Source organism: Bubalus bubalis, chromosome 11, assembly GCF_019923935.1.
Source record: "Bubalus bubalis isolate 160015118507 breed Murrah chromosome 11, NDDB_SH_1, whole genome shotgun sequence".
Lineage (NCBI taxonomy): Eukaryota > Metazoa > Chordata > Mammalia > Artiodactyla > Bovidae > Bubalus > Bubalus bubalis.
The window spans coordinates 45307388-45329533 of NC_059167.1; the positions used below are offsets into that span (position 1 = coordinate 45307388).

Consider the following 22146-nt stretch of genomic DNA (forward strand, 5'->3'; position numbering starts at 1 on the left):
AAAAGGCATTTATAAATACAAGGATTCATTCTTTTTCCAATTTAGACAGGGCTGATTTAGGTATTAGATCAATGATTCAAAAGGAACAGTTGCTAACATTTCAAAGTGTTCAGTTGTGCTTCTTGGATTTTTACTTTACCTTTCAAATCATATTTTGCTTCCATCACACTGTAAGCCTAGTGTTAATAACAAACCAAAGGTGACAATGGACGCAGGACACTGACAGAGGCGACATCACTGGCTAAAAGACAGCTGTGGGGAAAAACAGGTTTTGTGAAAGTTTCTGAAGAGACCTCCCAGGAAGGGCAGGCAGAGTGCTCTTCGCTTATAGAGGGCCAGAAACAGTGAGGAAGACGACAGAGAAGCACTCTTTTACATACAATCATCCGTTTGTAAAGTGAAATCCGATATGATTGATACTTCTTAGGGTCATCTGCATATAATTCCTCAAAATACTGAAAAAACAGGCACAATGGACATTTGTTTTTCTGTATCTTTGAGGGGAATGCTACCTCTCAGCAAAATCAATTTTAAAATATTTTAAAACACAGATAAGGAATCTATATATATAGACTCAAATGGCTCTGGTTTGACATCTGTCATTGCCCTCTAATTTTTCTAGTACAGATGATTCTGATTCTATATCCACAAATACATTTTCACATGCTTGGAGGAAACAGGAGATGTTAGCAGGTAAACAGAGCTGTGGTCCATATTCCCCAGACAAGGCTGTTATTTCACTCCTCAGACCTGCTCCTAGGCTGCTGCACTTTCTCTGCTGCCAGCAGCAGCAGCAAGAGTGGGGAAGGCAATTCAAACAAAAGTGAGAATACTGGCAAAGTTGGAGCTCTTGTTTGATGTTGGAAAGACTGGGCAGAAGCTGTGTGCCTTCCTTCTCTGAAGGGCAGCTTGGGGCAGCCTGTGAAGTTTGCTCACTAGAGGAGGCAGAACAGTCATCTCTGTATTTGCGTTTGTGGGGTAGGTGGGTGGGAAGGGTTTTCAGGGTAGAGTTTTGAAGAACACAAAGCCTAGGCCCACCAGTGCTTTAATATTCTGCCCAAGTGCTTCCTACAGGAATGCAAAAATAAGACACTCTAATGACAGTGAAAAATTGCATCATCCCCTGTAGGTAAGTTTGAATCCATTCTCCTGAATTAGCAATCGGTGAGGCAGGAGAAGCCTATGAACCTACAAAGAGTTTTCCTAAAATTCAAACTAGGTTTCACCAGCTTAGAATATGGAAGGGATTGATTTAGTTTTGTATCAGCTATACAAAATCGAAAAGAAAAGTAATAATGCACACAAGATTGCAAGGAAAATGCTTAACCAACTTAGCAAAACAACTCTGAGAATCTACCACCCAGAAGCATCTTTATTTCATGGTTTCACCTTGTATTTTAAGATAATGATTTAAAAGCACAGAATTTATATGCTAATCAATCATTATTATGTTATTGAGTATATTTATCAATTCTTAGGCACTGAAGCACTGTTAGTTTAAGCAACAATATACTTGTGAGTAATAAAATGACATGATTCAGATCTTCCTCCACAAATCAGTGATATTTCAGGCACTTTGGAAAGAGTCTAGACTTCAAGTCCCTCACCCATCTCTCCCATTGCCACAGTCTCACCAGCATGCTGTCCTCAGAAGGAAGGACAGACTGGGAAAAGAATACCTTTGGGTTTTGCTTCCAACTAATATAAAAGATGGTTGAACAGGTGACACTAGAAAACTACCTGTAATGCAAATAATCACTAATGGATAATTCAGGTTGTTGCATCTTCAGAGAAAATCCAAATTACTTTATTACAAGTTATTAAAATCCTGAATTAAAGAAACAATTACCATTAGCCCTAAACAGCTTTTCTCAAAACCAGTCTGACACTTCAGTATAGATTTTATATAGAAATGTGGAATTGGGAGTTCCCTGGTCAGGGAACTGAGACCCTGTAAGCCGTGTGGCAAAGCCCCACCACCACCCACCAAAAAAAAAAAAAAAAAAGGAAATAACTTTTCAATGACTTAATTTAATAAATATGTTTATCAAACCTAAGTAGAAATCTGTAATAAAAGTTATTTTGTGACTGAGAAAGAAATATTTTGGAAAATATTTTCTATAAAAGAAAGGACAGAAAGAGAAAAACAAACAAACAAACTTGGACTTTGTGCCATCACTCAGAATCTATCTGGCAAGGGAAAAAAAAAAATCTCTCCATTCACTGTCTGAATTCTATTAAAAAGAATCAAGAATGTAGAAACTTGAATCCTGATGTTTCTCCTTGACCCTGGAGTCCCAACCAAGGTCAACCTACAGCCCTCTTTGGTTCTGCCATCTGCTCCCTGACTAATTCTAATCCTGCTCTCTGCCTGAGAAGGGGCTGGGAGGGCCTCTGTGGTGCCTGGGGACCAAAGGTTGTGACAACCACACAACCTCCTGGATGGCACAGACTGTGCAGCTGCAGCAGAGGAAGCTGAGCTCTCAAGCTATCAAGACCCCAGCACACAGCCGGCCAGCATCTTCCACACCCTCCAAGCGAGGGCTGAGGTGCTGAGAGGCGTCTGAGCCTTCTGTGACAAACCACTGGAGTACACGCCTTTTTCACTTCTACCAACATAGTTGTATTTTCCTTACTGTGTCTGGGCTAGAGAAAGAGGGTCACAAGTGTGGGGCAGTGAACGGCATCTTTCCCAGCCAGGAAGGAGGTTTTGCTCCAAAAGCATGGAGGGCTGCTCTGCTGTCCTTACCAGGTTCTCATTGGTGAGCCGAGTGATCTCATGCTGCAGGCTGGCCTCAATGCGGGCCTCCGGGGGCAGCTGTAGGTTCTGGGCCAGCAGCTGCTGCTGCCGGTTGTTCTCCTCCTTCAGGCTCTGGATTTCCCCGCGGAGAGCTTCAGCCTCATTCTCATGGCTCCTCTTCTGAGACTGCAGCTGGGACTCCAGGAGCCTGCGGAGAAGCCACACAGGGAGGAAAGGGAGGTGACATCTGAGTCCCTACCTGGTGGGTGTGAGGCTTTGTGCTCACTTGCAAGGGCAGAAAAATGGGGACTCTGTAGTGTCTGTGTAGCTTCTGACTTGATTAGAGTCTAGAAACTCAAATGGAGCCAGAAACAAAATGAATGCACTCACATATGTGTCTTTCTGAATTGAGGATCCTGCTACAAATACTAAGTTCTCAGAGGCCCTGAAAAACAGGAGAATTTTACTCCTTTGAAAGCTTCATAGGAAATGATGACTAAAACAATTAAAAGACATAACTTTAACCTGGCTTACTACATTTGCAGTAGCATTTAAGTTGGCAAAATTAGTATTACTATAATGCCTTTGCCACAAAACAATCACTATGGAGGGCAAGATTACAAATGCCCACTTTAAGTCTGCCTTGAAGATCTTCAGCATTCCAGGCGGGGGGTTGTGACCAGGGTCCCACTTTTATCTCTGAAGGGGAGAAAGGCTAGAGTGCTATTCTGAAATACATACAGATTTACTCAAATGCAGACAGAGTTCTGAAATTTTGTTTATATTTTAAATTTGTCATCTTCTTTTCCACTATAACTTCCTTATCAGTAAGAGAATCCTAACAAGATATGGTTTTGGAAGATCACTATTAGTGGGACCAACAGAGTGGTTCTTGAGCTTCTTTGAGCAAACATACAGGTCAGCTGTGCCATGGACTAGGGCACTGGCCAGAGAATACCAGAGCCAACTGGCAACCTCCCTCTACCAGGCACCCCCGCTCTACATTCACTCCCTTTCCCAAAGACAAGACAAAGTTATAGATAGGAATTAACTAACAGGAAGAAAGAAAAGATGTTTTTATTCCAATCCCTTTGGTTAGCAAATGCTGGGCAAAACTTACTGATACTATTATAAGCAAAGAGTAAACAACAGACTAAAAATATTTTGGAGATTATGAAATTTCCAAAGGATCTGAACCAATAACACCACAAAGTTAATGACAACAGTATGTGATAAGAAAAAAGCAGAATAAGTAGAAATTCCTTGAACAAAACAGTCTATTAAGTAGTTTAAAAATTAAGTAGTTTAAATATTAAATATTTACAGTCTATTAAGTAGTTTAAAAATTAAGTACTTAAATATTAAGTAGTTTAAAAATACTAAAATGGTATTTTTAAGACATAAAAACAGTATTTTTAGGACCAAAAAACCCCAGTATTTTTAAGATTTTAAGACACAAGTATCACTAGAGGAGATGAGAGTCTATGTTAGAAAAGGGTTGCTGTTTCAATTTTATTTGCTTTCTCCTAAACATATTTAACATGATGAGTTTGGGTAATTATTTTGAACTATAGCTGTGCAGGAAACCCTCCTGGTTTGCTGTTTCACAAATCTGAATTTCACAATAACCACACTGAATGCCAAGTCATGTACTGTTAGGCAGCATGATGATAATATATGAGAATGTAGCTATATTGCCCAGGCACAGATGTCCTTTGAAGTGATCATGATTCCAAACAAGAAACAGCTAAGTAATATGTATTAATCTTTCCTACAGTTGTTTGGGCTCTAGTTGAGAGGTTTGGGTTTTCTTCCACTCTTAGTGAGACATTCACAAATTTTAGTGTCGGAAATTTACCCAGGAAGACAATGTATAAGAAATACAGAAGTTAAAGTCAGGAGGCCACTGTTAGTAAGAAAAACAACAAATTAATAACATTCCATTTTGAGGAGACAAGTATAACCTGTTGGCTTGTTTTAACCCTTCATAAACCAGCAACAGCTCTCCATCCTCATTCAACTCATGGCAATCCATAGCAGATGATCTTCCATGCAAAAGGAACAACAATGCAAAACACAAAGGGATACAGGATGGCAATGAGATGACGATGGTCAACAGTAGCACATGGTTTTTCAACATGTTATTAAGTCACTAGGACTGTCTTTATTAATTACAGATGACTTTAAGACATTACCACAGAAATTATTTTTTGTTAATATATTTTTTTAATGAGTAATATGTAATATCACATGTAAAGGTGGAGAATTTAAAACAAAATAATCAAGGATCCAGAGCTACTTTTCCTGCAAAATAATAAATGACTTAGGAGGTGAGAAAGACATCTGTTTTTAACATTTTGTTCAGCTAGCAGAGTGATCTTATGTCACAGATTATGTTAGAGACTAACCACAACAGTCATACACATATAGAATGGAAATTTAAGCTATTGTCTTCATGTGGCAATCTTTATAATTTACTTCAAAATGAAGTTTTAAGTCTTCTGGGTAGGAATTTTTTTTAGCTTGATTAAAATCTAGTTTTGTATTTTTTAAATTGCTTTTAAAAGTTCTTATAGGAGTAACTGATAAATATGTCCAAAGTTCCCAGCTTTTATGATGCAACTTAAAAATTTTTTTTTGCGTCAAAAATTAATTTTAAGACCTGGGGAAATTGCTTTTTTATTAGAAAAGTCACACATTTTATTAAAAGTATGTATAATTAACAAGTAAAACTGATGAAACTGATTAGAGGTTTTTTTCTACTGAGTATATAAAAATAATATTTTGAGTGTTTGCCAAGTATCAGACACTGTTTTACATCCTTCCACAGGCATTATTCCATTTAGTTCTCCTGGTAACAATATGTATCATTTGCCATATTGCAGAAGACGACACCAAAGTTTAGAAGTTAGATACCTGGCAGGTGCTATCTGACTACAGAGCCTAGGATCTTACTCCTCTTACTAGACTTTTGTTGTTGATACCATGTTTACATAAAACGAATTTCATAGATTGCTCTTTTACTTTCCATTTACCATCTTTCCCTGGATAGTTGGTCTATTTACAAGGTCTCGATTGTATTATTACATACCGATGACTTCAATATTTACATCTCAGCCCACACATCTCTCCTGTTCCAGATCTATATTTTCAATCTCCGAATGAAGTTCTCTTCTTGGATGTCTTCCTACTTCCTTAAATATTTGTAAATCTACTGATAACTTCCTGTACTTCCCCACACCCCAGACCCAGCGTCGTGAAGTGGCATCTCTATATAACCAAGTATCCACCACAGATGCTGCGGAATTGCTCTTCATGATCCCCCTCCCCTGATCACACATCCAGTAAACTGCAAGGCTGCTCACCTCATCTTCTTAAGTATCTTTCTAAGTGTGTCCCACTTCTTTCAATCCCAATGGCTACCAACTAAGTCAAAGTCACTATAACCAGTCATTCAATTATGGGAATAACCTCTTAACTGGTCTTTATGGTTTTAATCTTGTTCCATTACAGTCTATGCTCTAACATAAAAGCCAAGGCTAGCTTTCCAATCTCATCATACCATTCTCCTACTAAAAATCTTTCAACAGCTTCCACTGTCATTGGAGGGAAGTCCAAGTTCTCTTGGCTATCTCCCCAACGCTCTACAAACTCTGCGAAGGGAAGGACTGCATTTACCTTGCTTAATGCTCTATTGCCAGTATTTGCTGCATGGTCTGGGATGAAACAGGTATACAATATATATCTGGTGACTGAATAGCTTAGCGGATGGATGAACAATTTAATATAGCTCTTTTTACACTAACACATTCTCAGCTATAAGGTATGCTTACAACTTACATTCATAAATTAAAATTTAAGTTTAACCAAATACTTTTTTTTTTTTACCAAATACTTTTATAAGCATTATCTACTCTTGTCCATAAAAGAAGGTAGTAAATACCTTATATCTTGCATGGCAGTATTCTTTAGTCTGTGAAGTATTTCTGCATACCAATTCTGATATTATGCATCAGGAGATCTAGATGTACACTGATAATCTCTGTTATCATCACTGGCCAAGTTCTTTTAAGTATGTAGTCCTTTAAGTTCAGAGTTTAATAGCATGAAGGTTCTTTGGGAAGCAGGAGTGGCAGAAAGGCCAAGGAATTTCAGAAATGAGCAGTGATAATCTTAGCTACAGGGAAAGCTTTGGGGAAAGTTCAGTCATTTAGTGACTGTGCAAATCTGCACTCTCAGCCCACCCAAGACTCTTAAGACTGAGCTAAGTGCCGTTAGGATTTTCTCAGAACACCTTAGGAAACGTGACAAAAACTTGGTCTCAAATATCAAGGTCCCATCGTGGGAAGTCATGGTACCCTTCGAGAATTATATGGCCAACACGGATGTGATTCAGCTATTTCATCACTTCTCTTTACATTAAATTTCAATTACTGAAAGCTGCAGCTGCCCCTACAAACCTTCACAAATAACCATCCTGAATAACAAATGGAAGTGACAAATGGAAGATAGTCCAAGCTACAGAGTAAGCAGATGATTTTCTTTCTCAAGGCTAAGGCCCTAAAAACACAGAAATATACTCCCCGATGTAAAGAACATTTTCCTTTCAATTTCTTATCAGTAATGCTACCGTCTTAAAATGAGATTTTAACTGGGAATATATTGGAAACTTTGGATCCCTTCTGAAGGTCAGCTGATGTCTAACAAAACAATGCATAAACATTTGTACTCACTGTACAAGAGGCTGGCTTGAAGACTAAAGATCAACAGGATTAAACCAAAATGAATAAAGAAAGATCAACTTACCTGTTGGTTTCTTTCAAACCAATATATGCTTGTGCTATTTCGCCTTTATCTTTCATTTTTTGTACATCTTCTAAAAGTATTGTGGAATCTGTCATTGTGTTCTAAAGGGGAAAAGACATTTCCACATTAAGTGTTAACTCAAAAGCTTTGGACTACATTTAACATTTTTTTTCCTAACAGAATAGAGGGTTTATGTGTTCCACAACACACCTGCCCCACCAGAGCATCTACGCTAGCCCCAGGGTGACTACAGAGAGTGGGGCACAGGCAGTTAACAGAACGAGGCACCTCCGTCCCTCTCTTGAGAATCCCTAACACTCTACTACAAAGATGATGTGATTCCAGAGAAAACAAAACCATTGATGGGCCATATGTGTTTTATGCTGTGCAAAATACATAGATAAATATCAGTGTTCTTGCCTGGTTACTATTCTAATGCTGTATATACACTTTTAAATATATTTATTTCTATCTATCTATCCATCCATCTATCCATCCAGTATATATAGCTTTAAAACAATAACCAGGCATTGTTTTTGTTATTAAAACAATAAGAAGAACACCAAGAAAGTATTCAATGGAATGTACAAAGTTGTTCTTTCTTTTACTTCTGGACTGATTATAACAAAACAAATGCCCTAAGAAATATGAAAAGTTTGACACAAAACTCATTTTTCCATTAAAAACTCAGTACAAAAAAATTGGTGTTTATATGTTTCAGCAAAACTAAAGTTTTCTCTCACATCTTTAGATATATATAAATGGGAAGGATATAGCTCCTTGGAAGTATCTACCATCTGCTGTTATTCAATGTTTTTTACTCTGTTACGGTATAGGAAGAGTATATAAGCTTTTGAAATAAACATCTGGCAGGTCAGAATAACTAATGATTTTGTATAGAAAGGACTTTTCTGCTAACATGTTTACTTCCTTTTTTTTTTTTTTCTTTTTTGGTCTAATCTGTTTGACAACCAATATAATTTCAAAATTTTGCTTCTACTCCAGCCGCTCTCTATCTCTCCTAAACCAGGGCAAGAATAGACAATAAGAACAACTGTTCTAATAGTCTCTAAAGCATAACACCCTTTAGAATCCATGGGCCCACTCTATTTGTCTAAATACTATATGCCTAATCCTTTAGTCAATGTTTGCTCTAAACCCAGGTCTCACACTAAAGTGGAGATAATAGAATACACTTCAAATATTGTGATCTTAGAGACCAAGATAACTTTAATGCCAACAAGAGGCCCATAAATACTTGCTTTTGAATTCCAGTATTTATTTAAAAAAAAATCGTACTTATATGCTAATGCTGTCCTTTTGTGAGTTTACAAATTCATACTTAAAATATGATAAAAGCTATAAAGAATTTATATTCTACTGAATTTTAAAAATCTTTCACATAAACACTACATATAGCATTTAAAAAGTATTTTAGCTATGTTTTATAAATATTTTACTATACATTTGATAGAAAATTTCTTTTTTTCTTTTTTATGAAGGCATAAAATCTTTCTGTTCTTAAAAAGCCATACTCAGATTTTTTTTTTATTTGGCTGTGCTGCATGGCTTGTGGGATCTTAGTTGCCCAACCATGGACTGAACCCGTGCCCCCTGTAGTGGAAGCACAGAGTCCTAACCACTAGACTGTCAGGGAATTCCCCACACTCAGAATTTTAGTTTTAAGTAATAACTTAAAGAACCAGTTTCTATATTAAATAATGCTACATGTATTCTCTGACATCTGAGAACCTATATGATGTGGTTTTGAACTTGTAGTAAATTAGGTAAGTTGATCTAGTGAGCCAGTCTAAAGGAAAGATGGTATAAAGTAGCCAGTCCTTCCCTCCTCTGGTCTATCTTAGCTAAGAAACAGGTAAGTATGGGATCAGACTCAGACTACCAGCGCTAGGACGTTCCTTACTCACTGCTCAAAGAGTTTCTGCCAAGTCAGGAACCAGAAATTCTGAAAGGGCTGCGCCATGTAGGAAAATCCCACCCTTCCCAAGAAGGGGATGCTCAGCTCCTCAGCCTCCTCCTCACCCTTGGCTAACAAACCCACAGCTGGTAGAAGTGAGAGCTTGTGCTTCTGAGTTAAGGGCTTTCCTCCCTGCTTGTGGGGGCCCACCATTACCACCACTGAGGGTCACAGAGCTGACTATGAGTTCAAAAATCATGGAGGCCTCTCTGTGATCCAGACAGGAACCTATGACATCCATAATTTTACCACTGACTTCTCAAATAGGAAGAGGTCAAACAGGAAATTAATTTGTAAATACCAAAGTAGATTTGGTGGCCAGAAAGGATCAACTGTGTATATTGGGGGATACTTACAAACTAAAATCTAGGATTAAATAGAAGTATTTGCTAAACAATTAAAAAATTAGAATTACCTTGTCATCCTGAAAAATCACAAGTCAGCAAGCACGAAAAACAAATGGAAAAAACAACAAACTCTTAGTTCCATAAATAAATTCCATCAATGAGTCCCCATCAAAACATAAAAAAGCTAACTGTGAAAACAACCATGACTGGTTTCTCCTAAAACTAACTCTGTATGTAAATTAGTATCCATGGAACTGGCATGTGGTGGACATTAACACATATTTATGGAATGGCAACTCTTAATTCTCAGTTGAAATTCTTTTTTAGTTGTTTTGATTTTTCTAATTGTACAGTATTTGTGAGGATGTGCAAAAACAAGCCTCCTGCTCATGTACTGGGGTGAAATTCTTATCTTAGGTTTGTGAGAGTTTCAGTAATGCCTTGACTGGAGGTCATTCATTAGTCCAAGTAAAGCCTCCCAGAACACTTGCAGAGGTAGAGAAGGTAAACTGGAGAAGGTAAACTCTATCATCACCTGGCTCATGGGGTGTCACTGCCTGCAAAGGAGTTGTGGAATGTCTCTTGACTAGAAACGGAGTGGGACAAACAGTCCTGGGATTGAAAGGTCTCAGTCAGTGTCCTGTGCATTTCTCTTAAGAGAGAACAAGCTGATGCTACGTGTGGGCTGAGAACCTGGAGAGCAGGGACCTTGGTTAGATAGGACCAGCCCAACAGGGGCTGGAGAGAAGTCGTCACATGGAATATGTGAGGCAGGTAAGTGAGAGTGTGTGATACCACAGCTACATGCTCTTGTGAGCTGAGCTGTTTTTAGGTTCCTTGGTTCATTTTTCTTTCCATTAACTTTTACTAAAGTTTCTGGTTATTACAGAATATCAGATTGTCACAGGAAACCAGACATAGGGATCCTCATTTTGGACTCTACTCCAGCTAGCATGCAGAGGGAGGCTGGTTTATCAGAGGCTCAGTCCCCTGTGTGAGTTGTCGTTATCAAGTACGTCATGTGCCAGGTCTGGTATCTTAACCACATGCAGAACTACCATTTCTAAGAGAAGTGCTCTTGAACCTTCTAGGCATCCCATTCATTATATACTATAGCCTTCTAAAAATTGAATTATATTGAGATACAATATTATATTAATTTCATTTATGCAACAAAGTGAGTAAATATTTGTATACATTACAAAATGATCATGATCGTTAAAATGTCTAATTACCATCTGTCACCAGAGTTATTACTATACTCCCTATGCTATAAATTACATCCCTATGACTTATTTATAACGGAAGTTTGTACCTCTTAATTGCCTTCACCGATTTTACCCAACACCCTACATACCTCCTACCCTGCAATCACTAGTTTGGTCTATGAATCTGCTTCTGTTTTTAGATTTCATGTGTTAAGTGATATTGTATGGCATATACTGGTCTCTGTCTGACGTACAGTCATTTTTCACATGACATGTCATGCAGCTGGGATACCTGATTGCCTAATTCTTGGTAACACTTTGCTGCATGAACATGGGCAAGGAGGAATGCAGACCAGGTTTTATGATGATTACTTGAATTCTCTCTGGTATCAAATGACAAAAAGCCCACTTCTCACCAACACACAGCAGTGTTGGATCTGAAGTTACCTGAGGGCAGGGAAGGACTTCAAAGAACCATCTATATCTCCATCCTAGGTCCCTTCTGTGGAATCACTAAATATAGCCCCTTCCATCTGGGCCCACTCCCACATTAAACAGAATTCCTTGAGGTGAGCAGAAATCATCTCCATGTCATTTTTCTTCATTGATCTCATGTATAATCTTTACATGTGTTATCTTCCCAGTTAAACAGGCTATTTTCAACAAATAATTTAAAATTGTATTTAATGGCTTCCCACAGCAAGATAATTTATGGATTTTTGTACTTAACAGAATTGTATTTCTGATCAAAATTTACTGTGGTCAGATTACTATAAAAATATTCATTTTAAAAGCCCTTTGTTAATGAGTGAGAGGTGAAACTTTGAGAAGCAGTTGGGATTTCACTTGCTTCTTGCTCAGTCTAATTGGTGTTTGCAACAGTTTTTAAACAATGTTGAGTTTCTTTTTTTCAAACAATGATATCCTCAATTAGACTAAATACACTTAGGTTTCCTTCACATAAATTGGAGGGAAAGAACAGGAAGAGGCCAGTCCCCAACACCCACCTTCGCCACTTGCTCATGCTCACCTTGGGTTGGATGGCTTCCTTCTGGCTCACCAGCTGAGACCTCAGGATGAGGACTTCCTCCTTGCGGACATCGAGCTCCTCACTCACAGACGTCAGCTGCTCCATGAGGACACGGTAGGCTGGCGCGCCTGGGGCAGTCACCTCAGGGGCACTTTTCTCACTGAGGGCCTTTCGTAACTCATTTAGCTCATTTTTCAGTTTTTTGTTTTCTGACTCTAGTTCTTGACGCTGTAGGATGAGACAAAGAATGGTTCATCACCGTCTTCCTCAGCTTTACATAGGATTACTTACCTTTCCCCAGGAGAGCAGAAGAATTCTGCTGGAAAAGACCACCAGAGCCACCCAAGGGAATGGTTCCCTGGGAACTCAGCTCTGCAAATTCAGAAAATCAACATCAAGTGGAAATGAGAAAGGTGAATGACACTTTGGTTCATCAACCCAGGTTTCAGAATCAAATTTGTTCCAGGTCTGCCCAGGGTGTGTTCACAGGCCTGAAGAGAATGCTGAGTCCTTAGGTATGAGTTTGGGTAAGTACTAAGAAGCTCAGGTTTTCTTTATGTGTAAATACAAGTGCAAGTATAAGGGTCCAACTGTCAGGTTACTTCTAATGAATGGTTCAGATGGGTAGATCCCTGAAATGTTGAGTAGCATCCTCTTATCTCTATTGTAAAGCGGACGAGAAAAACCACTGGAATTTTAGGCTTCTAATTTCTAATTAAGAAATTATATGACATTTAAGCTAATAAAATTCTCTATAGTGTTTCAATAACAACAAACAATATATTTTTGAAACTTCTTTCCTGTGTGACAATCTTGTGAAGGTGCTGGCAGAAACCTTGAGATGTGGAAGGAGAGGATGGGCCACCTCCTCCCTCAGCCATCCAGATGGACACACACATCCTTCACCATCTCCACACTGTCACAGACCACCAGCCATCCTCATGTCACCAGTTAGCACTGCCCTTGGCACGCTTTGCTCCAACAATGGCAACAGGAACCCAGAATAGAGTTCTGATGCTAAACTCTGTTTACTGACACTAAAATACAAAGGGGATAGGATACTGGGTGGGAAATAGTGAAGCAGATAGGCATTAAAAGTACCATGCTGATTTATTTAGCATTACAATAATGAAAGCGAGACCCTTCCATACAAACATAAAACATTTTATTGTTTCTTCCAGAGAAGTAATTTTAGGTTTGTAGCACCAGATTAGACCTTTCAATATGTCATACTAAGACTATCTGAAGACCTTTTTTTTTTTCTGCTTTAAGAATTTATAACCTTTTATTTCATGGATTAGTTCATTCTTATGTGTAAATGAATGCTCCTTCCTATCCCCAGTATCCCACCAAAGTAATCAGATTCGTATTTCTGTTTCTGCAACAGAAAAAATATGAATGTCTCTACTTCAACACCTAAGCTCCGATGCCATGTTTCCCAAACTTTAACGTGTATCAGAATCACTTAGAGGGTGGAGGGCTTTAGATTTGGTGTGACGCCCACAGATTCGCTTTTTCATCAAGTTTCCAGGTGTTGTTGACGCAGATGGCCCAGGGACCACATTTCGAGAAACACTGCACTAACACTTTGGAACTTTGTGATCCGGGCTTCATTTTTAACATACTACAGAGAATGTCTCTCCTTGTCCATTTTTTTGTGAAAGGCAGGCAGAAGCAGAAGATCTGGAGATCAGATTCTTATCCCTGTTCCTTTGGCCTGCCCCATCCCACCCCATCTGATTCCTGTCTTGCATAACCCATATTATGATTTGGTTTTCTAGGCAAAGAGTATAAAAGACAAAGGAGAATAATGGAGATGACCCTTTGCTGCCACCCTTTTCTTTTTCTACAAACATAAAAATGTACTACCCTAGTAGTACTTTCACTGGGGGAGCAAAATATTTAATTTTGTTATAATTTAGAAAGGGTAAAAAAAGTCCTATGGGGTATTTAAAAAGTAAATATCGTATTTTGGGGGTGAAAATTAGTTTTCAAACAAGTTGTGATGGGAACCTAGCATGTTTCCTATTGTTTGGCAATCTGGATTCAAGATCAGACTTTACCAACTGATAGTAAATCTCTTCACTGTTCTAAGGCCTCAGTTAATTGATCTTATAAAGGAAATAAAAAATTATCTCAGAAGTGTGACAATGACTAAACAAGATAAGGTAAAGGAAAAACATTTCAAATTGTAAGGTAAATATAAGGTATTATCAGTCAAGTGTTTAGAATCACTCTTACTGTCTTCAGGGGAAGGAGTTGAGCAAGGCATTGTGGGTTTGGGCGGGTAGAGGACAGGCACTCTCCACACCACGATGTCATACAGCCTGGAGAGGAGGCACTTGTCAGGGCTCTGGACTGTGGGAAGCAGCAATCCACACAGAATAGGGGCCTCTTAATGTGCATAGATTATGTTCTAAATCACAGTATTAGGAAATAATTTATCAGGACTAGATTTGCATAATATTACTAAAAACAACAACAAAAAAAATTCATGATTGTTTAGAGAGACCTCAGGAGTTCTCAAGTATATGTAAATGTCTACTGTTAAATATTTTGTGGCTTTTCTAATTTTTAGTTTTGTTTGGTTATAATTATGAACCTTATTGCAATTTTCCAGCTATTTTAAACCATAATTTTCAAAAGCAGAAAAAAAGTTTAAAAACTGGCATAATCGGAAAACATCAAGAATAATAAATCTAAGGCTAATAAATTAATTAATAACCTAGGGAACTTTTGGAGCTGGTGGTGACTTGACAGCTGACAATCTGATAGCTCAGACTTCTAGGGGCTCAAGATTTTGATTCTGGAAAGCAAAGGAAGGAGCCAGGTGGTACACAGCCAGCTCTGAATCAAGCAATGGGACAGTTTCCCCTCTGGGCTTCATCTCTGTGTTACCCAAGATGCTCTGTATTTTAGGAACTAATGTTCCTAACCAGGGCCTTTTCCTGTGTTCGTGTGCTCTAGAACACACAGTGGCAGCTTATCTCCATCTAGTAAGACTCTGCCTTGAACCACTAAGAAGATACAGTTCTCCACCTCTATCCCCTTCCCTCCAACTGTTCTTTAAAATATGTTAGAATATGTTTCTTCTCTGTAAACAGATATCTGTCTTTCACTACAAACACATAGTTTCAGTGGGATTTGACGGTTAGAGCATGGGGTTTGGAGTCAGAGACACCAACATTCAAAGTCCGCTCCTGTCAGTTTCTAGTGGGGTTATCTTAGGAAGTTACGTATACTTCTTAGTGTTGATTTCTTCATCTATAAAATGGGAATTAAAATGCTTACTTGCAGGATTGTTGTTAAAAATTAAGGCTGATGTATAAAGTGCCTGTATTTTAAAATGATGAAGATAATGACAGCAGCCAACATATGTTGTGTCTTTACTATGTGCTCAGCACTATTCTACACAGTTTACATGAATTACTTCATATAATCCTCATGAAAGTCCTATAAGATAAATATTATCATTGTTCCCACTGTATAGATGAGAAAACTGAGGATTATTTGCATACAGCCATATAGTGGTGGATCTAGCATTTGAACCCAAGCAGTCTGACACCAGGGTCCATGTCCTTTACTACTTTATACAGCCTCCAAAGGCAGCTACTGCTTAGGCTGAAATCCAGCTTCTGTGAAAGAGAAATTTTAGAAAGGTAACAACGCAAGGCCAGAAATAATGCCTGCAAAGAGCTTAAGCTAGGGCCTCAGGTACCATTAAGGATGTTCTCTGAGAGAAAGAGGCTCTGAATGGGTTTCTTGCCAAAACAAGATATTCAAAGTCTTGACCAGACACTTCCCATTACCTTAAGTGACTCATATTCCAGTTCTGCACCTCTAATTTGTGGTCTTTCTTCTTCCTAGGGAAAAACATAAAGTTAAGAACTTTATAAATAAGTAGTTATATTTTAATTGTTAATTTTTACTCAGAATATTACCTAGCTCTGCAGAAAACAGTAAAGAGAATTTAGCCCTCACTTGAAGGAAATCCTACTTGATTCAAGTACTTCTGGCCTGAGTTCCCATTAAAGAGACCACAGAACCCAGTTTGCCATGGCCCCAGGGTGGGAGAGCTCTGCTCACCTTTGCCTTGCTGCGGAGCACCTGCTCCTCCTTGCGGTCCAGCTCATCCTGCATCACCTGCTTCTCCTGCTCCAGCTCTGTGACCCGCTTCTGGAGCTTGAGGAACAATGACATGTCCAGAGGCACCTTCTTCTCACTTGGCTCCTAAACTCCAGAAATTATAAGATGGTCAAGATGATTCATAAGATGTAAAACCTGATGAGAAAATGATGAGCAGCTCGATAGAAAAATAGTCAAACTTATAGGAGAAATATAAATGGCCAAAGAGTCTATGAATAGCACATCCAACGAGCTAATAAATGGAGAAATGCAAATTAAACAACAGTGAGGTACCATCCTCCTGTTGACCTTTCCTCCATCATATTGATAAAGACTAACAGTGTCTTACATGATGTTGGTGGAAGTATAAGTAGGCCCTTTAGAAGAGAAAGTGAGCTGTATTCATTAAAATTTAAATCTGTATATCCATTAAACTAGCAATCTATGTTTAAGAATTAATTCTACAGAAATATTTACACAAGTACACAAAAATATCAATATAAAAGATGTTCACTGTAGTATTTTTGTAATCACAAAACCTGAAAAGACTCCAAATACTGGTCAATAGGAGACCTACTTAAATAAATTCTGGTATAATCAAACTATGAGATATTTACAGCTGTTAAAAAGAATGAAGTAGATCTACACAAGTAGATAAATATGTTCTAGATAAAAGTATTAAGTGAAATATACAACTTGCAGGATAGTATCTATATTGTGATCTAATTTTTCTTAAAAAAAAAAAAAACAAAAAAAAAAACACGTGACTTTTAAATATACCAAGCCCATGGCATACAAAAATCTAAAAGGCCATCATGGTTATCTTAGAAAATGTGAGGTACTGTGGGAAAGTTTCATTTTCAGTTTCATACATTTCTATATTTGAATTGTGTACAATAAGCATGTACTACTTTTATAATTAGGAAAAATGATTTTGAAAAGATGAAATGCTAGTATAAATATATTGAGGTCATACAGAGAGAAAACAAAAAAACCAAAACATATATAACCCTAATAAACTAAAAGATAACCTAGTAGCATTTAAAAGTATGTCAACTGGTTCCAAAACAGAATCACAGTAAGAACTACCAGGCAAAGATACACTAATTCAAGCTAAGCAAAAAGAAGTAATTAACCATCATGGAAATTCTGAGAATGTCATAATTGTTTTACCTCATTTACTTTGTGTTTGAATTTTTAATGAGTTAAGAGAAAGAATTGTATCATTAGACTCAATGCAGAGGATAAAGAGTCTCTTTTCGTCAGAGAGAAAAAGAATGGTAAGAACAATTTATTTATTTAATTAAATGATCAAAGTATAATTATTAATTATAATAAATATAATTAATGGTTATAATTAATAATTAATAAGTATAATTATCAACCTTTCCCTTCTCCTGGGGATTTTCCCAACCCAGGGACTGAACCCAGATCTCCCACATTGCAGGTGGATTCTTTACCAACTGAGCCATAAGGGAAGCCCTCTTAACTCATCAGCAAATCTTATATTTCCAAATGTCAATTTTTTAAAAAAATGTTTTTTCTTGATATAAAAGCAAAATAAGTTTTCAGAGAAAATTTAGGAAGTAAGAAAAGTACAAGAATGAGAACTGTAAGTATAACCTCATATCCAGAGAAAACTCATAATTTTTGTCCAGTCTTTTTTCTATAAATTTAAAGAACAGGAAAAATATTTCATCATAATTTTGTAGCGTCTTAAAAACTTGGCATTTATTATAACTGTTTCCCAAATTTATAATATGATACTTGAAAGCATAATTTTTGATGGCTGTATTGAAATGTATACCATCATTTCTTCATCATCATGTTACAGATGAGCACTGAAGTTATTTCTAATTTTTGTACTGAAATATACTAAAGTAAACATCCTAGTATATAAATATCTAAACATTAATACTTTAATGTCTATTAGGCCTGTTTATACTTCCATCAGTAACCACCACCTTGCCTGGAGCAGCAATGACTGTTATATCATTAAAAAAAAATTGGCTCATTTGAAATACCAATAGTGGTATTTCATTATTGTTTTAACTTATATTTCTTTGCCATTTAATGAGGTTGAATAATTTTTATATTCATTAGCTATCTTTGATCTTTTGTGAATTCCTAGTAGTGCCAAGTTCAGCATCATTTTAGTTCTAGAAAAAAACAAACACCTAAGAAGAATCAACTAAACCAAGAAGTGGGGCACTTATAGGCTATCAGGGTCATTTATCTACAAGCTAGTTAGACCTGGACTTTTCTTCCTGTCCATTTTATCATGCTCAGAGTAAGAAAAAGGTTGGGTATATTGTCTGTCCTGACTTAGTAGAATAGAGATAACATATTTCCTTAACATAAAATCACTACAGAATTTCATTCACATAAATACTTATTTCTATACACCCCACAAATACTGATATTTTAGCTTATTTATAATATAAACATTCCATCTTATGTATTTTAACATTTGTTCATCTTATTAATGATGTACGTATACGTGCAAAGTTGCTTCAGTCATGTCCCACTCTTTGCGACACTGGTCTGTAGCCCACCAGACTCTTCTGTCCGTGGGGATTCTCCAGGCAAGAATGATGGAGTGGCTTGCCATTCCCTCCCTTCCAGGGGATCTTTCCAACCCAGGGATTGAACCCGTGTCTCCTGTGGCTCCTGCATTGCAGGAGGATTCTTTACTGAACCACTGGGGAAGCCCATTAATGATGTATATATCCCTGAAAATTTTAATTATTTAATCCTTTTTTCATACTATAACTGAAGCCTTCATCCTATGAGTGAATATAATATTTCATTCACTGTAATTAAAATGTCATCATTTGGGAATAATTCCTCTCAGCTTTGAATGGTCATTTTTGTTGAAAAGGAATCCTTTTATTAAAATAGGGTGAGATAACTCTTTAGATACCAGCTAATATTACACAAAAATTAACTAATTGCTATAGATAAGAACAAAATTTTATGGATAGGAACACTTGACAAGTGCAAAACTGTTTGAGACATCAGATCAGATCAGATCAGTCGCTCAGTCGTGTCCGACTCTTTGCGACCCCATGAATCGCAGCACGCCAGGCCTCCCTGTCCATCACCAACTCCCGGAGTTCACTGAGACTCACGTCCTTCGAGTGAGTGATGCCATCCAGCCATCTCATCCTCTGTCGTCCCCTTCTCCTCCTGCCCCCAATCCCGCCCAGCATCAGAGTCTTTTCCAATGAGTCAACTCTTCACATGAGGTGGCCAAAGTACTGGAGTTTCAGCTTTAGCATCATTCCTTCCAAAGAAATCCCAGGGCTGATCTCCTTCAGAATGGACTGTTTGGATCTCCTTGCAGTCCAAGGGACTCTCAAGAGTCTTCTCCAACACCACAGTTCAAAAACATCAATTCTTCGGCACTCAGCCTTCTTCACAGTCCAACTCTCACATCCATACATGACCACTGGAAAAACCATAGCCTTGACTAGACAGACCTTTGTTGGCAAAGTAATGTCTCTGCTTTTCAATATGCTATCTAGGTTGGTCATAACTTTCCTTCCAAGGAGTAAGCGTCTTTTAATTTCATGGCTGCAGTCACCATCTGTAGTGATTTTGGAGCCCAGAAAAATAAAGTCTGACACTGTTTCCACTGTTTCCCCATCTATTTGCCATGAAGTGACGGGACCGGATGCCATGATCTTCGTTTTCTGAATGTTGAGCTTTAAGCCAACTTTTTCACTCTCCACTTTCACTTTCATCAAGAGGCTTTTGAGTTCCTCTTCACTTTTTGCCATAAGGGTGGTGTCATCTGCATATCTGAGGTTATTGATATTTCTCCCGGCAATCTTGCTTCCAGCTTGTGTTTCTTCCAGTCCAGCGTTTCTCATGATGTACTCTGCATATAAGTTAAATAAACAGGGTGACAATATACAGCCTTGACGAACTCCTTTTCCTATTTGGAACCAGTTTCCTATTTGGAACTGGACATCTGTTGTTCCATGTCCAGTTCTAACTGTTGCTTCCTGACCTGCATAGAGGTTTCTCAAGAGGCAGATCAGGTGGTCTGGTATTCCCATCTCTTTCAGAATTTTCCACAGTTTATTGTGATCCACACAGTCAAAGGCTTTGGCATAGTCAATAAAGCAGAAATAGATGTTTTTCTGGAACTCTCTTGCTTTTTCTATGATCCAGCGGATGTTGGCAATTTGATCTCTGGTTCCTCTGCCTTTTCTAAAACCAGCTTGAACATCAGGAAGTTCATGGTTCACATATTGCTGAAGCCTGGCTTGGAGAATTTTGAGCATTACTTTACTAGCGTGTGAGATGAGTGCAATTGTGCGGTAGTTTGAGCATTCTTTGGCATTGCCTTTCTTTGGGATTGGAATGAAAACTGACCTTTTCCAGTCCTGTGGCCACTGCTGAGTTTTCCAAATTTGCTGGCATATTGAGTACAGCACTTTCACAGCATCATCTTTCAGGATTTGGAATAGCTCAACTGGAATTCCATCACCTCCACTAGCTTTGAGACATAGTGATTAGTAACTAAGAGTGCTCCAAATGGTGCCCATTCTTATCTCTAATGACATGTATAATCAAAGAGATATTGTCCTCCCCATACCACATGAGCAAGGAGGATGACTGGACCATCTAGCTCAGGAAAGTGTCTAGGGTTTTGTTTTTGCTTTCTTTCCTTTGTAAGGACTTCGTCATCTAGGGCTTTTCCGAGAAAGTGAAGCTTTAAAAACTAATCTAAAAAATAACAACAGTCTCTCGTTAGAGGAAAATCAGGAAAATAACAGAATTTCTTCACAAAATTACCATGACAAGCCTGGCAGTCATCTGGGAATTATTGCTAACAGTAGCTGAGAAAGTTACAGTGATGCTTTCCCTGGATTTGACAAGCGTGAGGAAGCTTGAGAGCAGAAGCAGAACTGAGATAATTAGTCAATGGTTACTAAGAAAGGTGCATGACACAGCAGGGAAAGCAATGGTTCCCAAAAGTGTTATGTGGTCTTTGTAATCCCAGACCACAAAGATGCTGGAAGTGTGGGAGGGCTGTAAGGCAACAGAGCTGGCAGGTGAGCTCTCCACAGACAGCAGTGGAGGTGCCACTGTAACTTGTGAACAGCAAATCACACGTCTGTGCTTTGTGACTAAAGAGACATTAACCCTTTATTTTTACATCAAATTTTGCTATTAATACATGACTGAGGTCAGAATTCTGTGTTTCAAAACAATCTATTTTAATTTAAAAATCAATTCATAAGCAAGAGTGATCCCATTATTGCCCTGGCCCCTGGATTCTAAAGGAATTACTTGGGAATACTACATATAGGAGTTGAAAGTTTTCCTTTAGTTTGTAAGAGGTGATTTGTAAACCTGGCCATTATAGAGGAAGTAGCAGGAAGAAATGCAAAGCTGAAGGTTGTAAGTAACTTGAAGAGCAAAGTGACAGCCATAGACTTAGATTGCCATGTCTCCTGCCCAACTTCCCTTTGATGATCAATCTCTCTTTTCCTATTATCAGTTGTACAGGTTCCCATCTTTCTGATCCTGGCCACACCCCGTCTGTTTATTAGACTGGGTTTAAAGCCTGTTTATTGGAGCAAAAACCTTTATTTATTGAACACTTATTATGTATCTAACACTGTTGCAAGTGTGTAAAAATTAACTCACTTAATCTTCAAAACATCACTATAAAGTAAGATAATAATAGCAGTGCCACTTTATAGAGGAGGAAACTGAAATGCAGAGAGACTGAGGCTAAGGTTATGGACTCAGTCCTAAGGAGGAGAGTGACTGTAGTCTGCCCCATGATGAAGACAGCACTAACCAAAGCCAGCCACGTCTCAGATGCACGCACTCAGTCACAAGCAACAAGCATGACTAGTTCAGTCAATACCCTTCCTCGTTTCTGAGAGGAC

The 22146-nt window shown here is 38.1% G+C and overlaps 1 protein-coding gene across 8 annotated transcripts in view; it reads right to left on the reverse strand.

The window, feature by feature from the left end:
• MYO5A (myosin VA) overlaps positions 1–22146 on the reverse strand; it is a 205588-nt gene that overhangs the window by 26241 nt on the left and 157201 nt on the right. For 2 of the 8 annotated variants that reach the window (XM_025295614.3, XM_025295608.3), the window contains exons 26-33: positions 16196–16339; positions 15919–15972; positions 12110–12337; positions 9940–9948; positions 7547–7647; positions 4705–4785; positions 2750–2948; positions 381–455 (exon numbers count right to left, since the gene is read on the reverse strand). In XM_025295614.3, the coding sequence (XP_025151399.1) occupies positions 381–455; positions 2750–2948; positions 4705–4785; positions 7547–7647; positions 9940–9948; positions 12110–12337; positions 15919–15972; positions 16196–16339 (891 nt within the window). The remainder of the gene's footprint in view (positions 1–380; positions 456–2749; positions 2949–4704; positions 4786–7546; positions 7648–9939; positions 9949–12109; positions 12338–15918; positions 15973–16195; positions 16340–22146) is intronic. The other 6 variants (XM_025295607.3, XM_025295610.3, XM_025295609.3 and 3 more) reach the window with 6 other exon arrangements.